This window comes from Corylus avellana, chromosome ca3, assembly GCF_901000735.1.
Source record: "Corylus avellana chromosome ca3, CavTom2PMs-1.0".
In the NCBI taxonomy this organism is placed as follows: Eukaryota; Viridiplantae; Streptophyta; class Magnoliopsida; order Fagales; family Betulaceae; genus Corylus; species Corylus avellana.
In genome coordinates this window covers 26,436,406-26,438,164 of record NC_081543.1, presented here as the reverse complement: position 1 = coordinate 26,438,164, position 1,759 = coordinate 26,436,406, and the positions used below count along the sequence as shown (strand labels likewise).

The window sequence follows — 1,759 nt, the reverse complement described above, 5'->3', positions numbered from 1 at the left end:
TTTCTCTTTTTCCAAATAATACTTTTATTCAACAAATTAAATTTCTCTGTTCACTCTTCCAAAGTAACTAAGTTCTAGAATAAGCATACCTTTGGCAAACACAAAGATACCCCAATAACAAATGCTCATAAGATCACATAGCTGATATTAATATATGCTAAGGTGCCAACTCTGAGACTTTAATATAACACTTTCAGAAATCCCGCTTGATACTAAAACTAGACCAGGATTGAAATCAATCAAGATTATTTCCAAAGAAGCAGATTAACCAATCAATGATGAACACCATATTGTACCTATATAGACCAACTCGTCATGTATCACGTATTTGCTCGGTTTCCATAACTCTGACAACTCCATTAAAAACTCACAACCATGATTTATCACAAAAATATCATAACAAAAGCACATAAGTTTATCATCTACCAGGAGCTTTTCCTGAATCTCGCATGAAAGACTTATCTTGGGGAAATATTAAATTGTATCTTGCACACCAGAACCCGAGGATAATCACAAATGGAAACAGACAAGTAAATGATTCATATTTCATCAAAACAATTAGCTTGTTTTAGGAGCTGTCATTTCATTTTGCTTCACCGGCCAATTCCCTTGTAAATACTTCTACTAACAACTAATACCATTAGATAGTAAGCAGAAAAGAACAACAATAGCAACTACATGGCATAAAGAACAAACATTTTAACGATTTATTCCCAAAAAAAAAAGAAAAAAAACTCATAGTCCTGAATGAGATTTCCCATTACCTGAAACCACAAATTCCCGAGGAAAAAAAACATACATATGCAATAGCTGAAATCAGAATAAGGCAAGACTAGTTAGACCCAGATGAAAGGAAAAGACCTGTAACAATGGCAGTGAGACCACTTCCATCAATTCCCTGGGTAACTTCCTCTGCTGTTGAACTAGCTGAGAACCCAGATGGTCCTTTCCTGCCAAAAATCCACATCTTTTGCAGAGAAAATAAATACAAAACGAGACAATCCACAAACTTAAAACTGGCTCTATCACTCTACTTCTATTTTCTATACAGCCCAGTTCCAACATTGTAGTGGCAGCTTAGTAATCCTCATACTCTTAGCCATATTTTTTTTTTTTTTTTTTTTATGTAATAAATGCAAAATTTATACGGTACCGACCTGAGTAGTTGTATTTCAGATTCATTGACCAGCCCTGAGCCCCACCACCCTCAATCCGCACAACCACCCTCTGTTGTCCCCACCATCCCTCTGCCGTTCTTGACTTCTTGACATCTTGTCACCCCCCAAAGTCTGCCACCCTTCATCGGCACTACCATCCTCCTCCCTTCGCAACCGCCAACTAGCCGTAATTTTTTTTTTTTCTCGAGAAATTAGGCGATTTACTATTTTACTGTGATATTAGGTAGATAGATGATGGTAAATGATTTTCAGCCTGATAAAGGAGGGAAATGTTTTCACCTCATTTTTTAGGGTTTCTATCAACGTTCTTGTTGACGTGGCACATTTATTGTAACGGCCAGAATTGAAAAATGTAAATGCTAGAACTGACTAATAAAAATATTTATAGCAATAAAATTAGAATAATATTTAGTGGTTGGATTAATTATTATTTTTTAATTAAGATTAAAGAAAGTTGTTAGTTATTTAGTGGCTAGTATAGCGTCTTGCTTAAGCTGTTTTATTTATAAGATCCGCTAGATTTCTCTCAAAAAAAAAAAAAAAAAAAAGGTAATAGATAATATTTTGGGTTGATTTAGAAA

The 1,759-nt window shown here is 34.7% G+C and overlaps 1 protein-coding gene across 3 annotated transcripts in view; it reads right to left on the bottom strand.

Moving 5' to 3' along the window:
- The window catches only part of LOC132173667 (short-chain dehydrogenase TIC 32, chloroplastic-like), a 6,245-nt gene extending 4,779 nt beyond the window's left edge, over nt 1-1,466 (bottom strand). Inside the window, exons 1-2 of one of the 3 annotated variants that reach the window (XM_059585228.1) lie at nt 1,158-1,466; nt 862-967 (exon numbers count right to left, since the gene is read on the bottom strand). In XM_059585228.1, coding sequence (XP_059441211.1) covers nt 862-967 — 106 coding nt within the window. In that variant the 5' untranslated portion in view covers nt 1,158-1,466. Of the gene's footprint in view, nt 1-861; nt 1,092-1,157 lie in introns of those variants that run through there. The other 2 variants (XM_059585231.1, XM_059585229.1) reach the window with 2 other exon arrangements.
- Nucleotides 1,467-1,759: the final 293 nt, after the last annotated feature.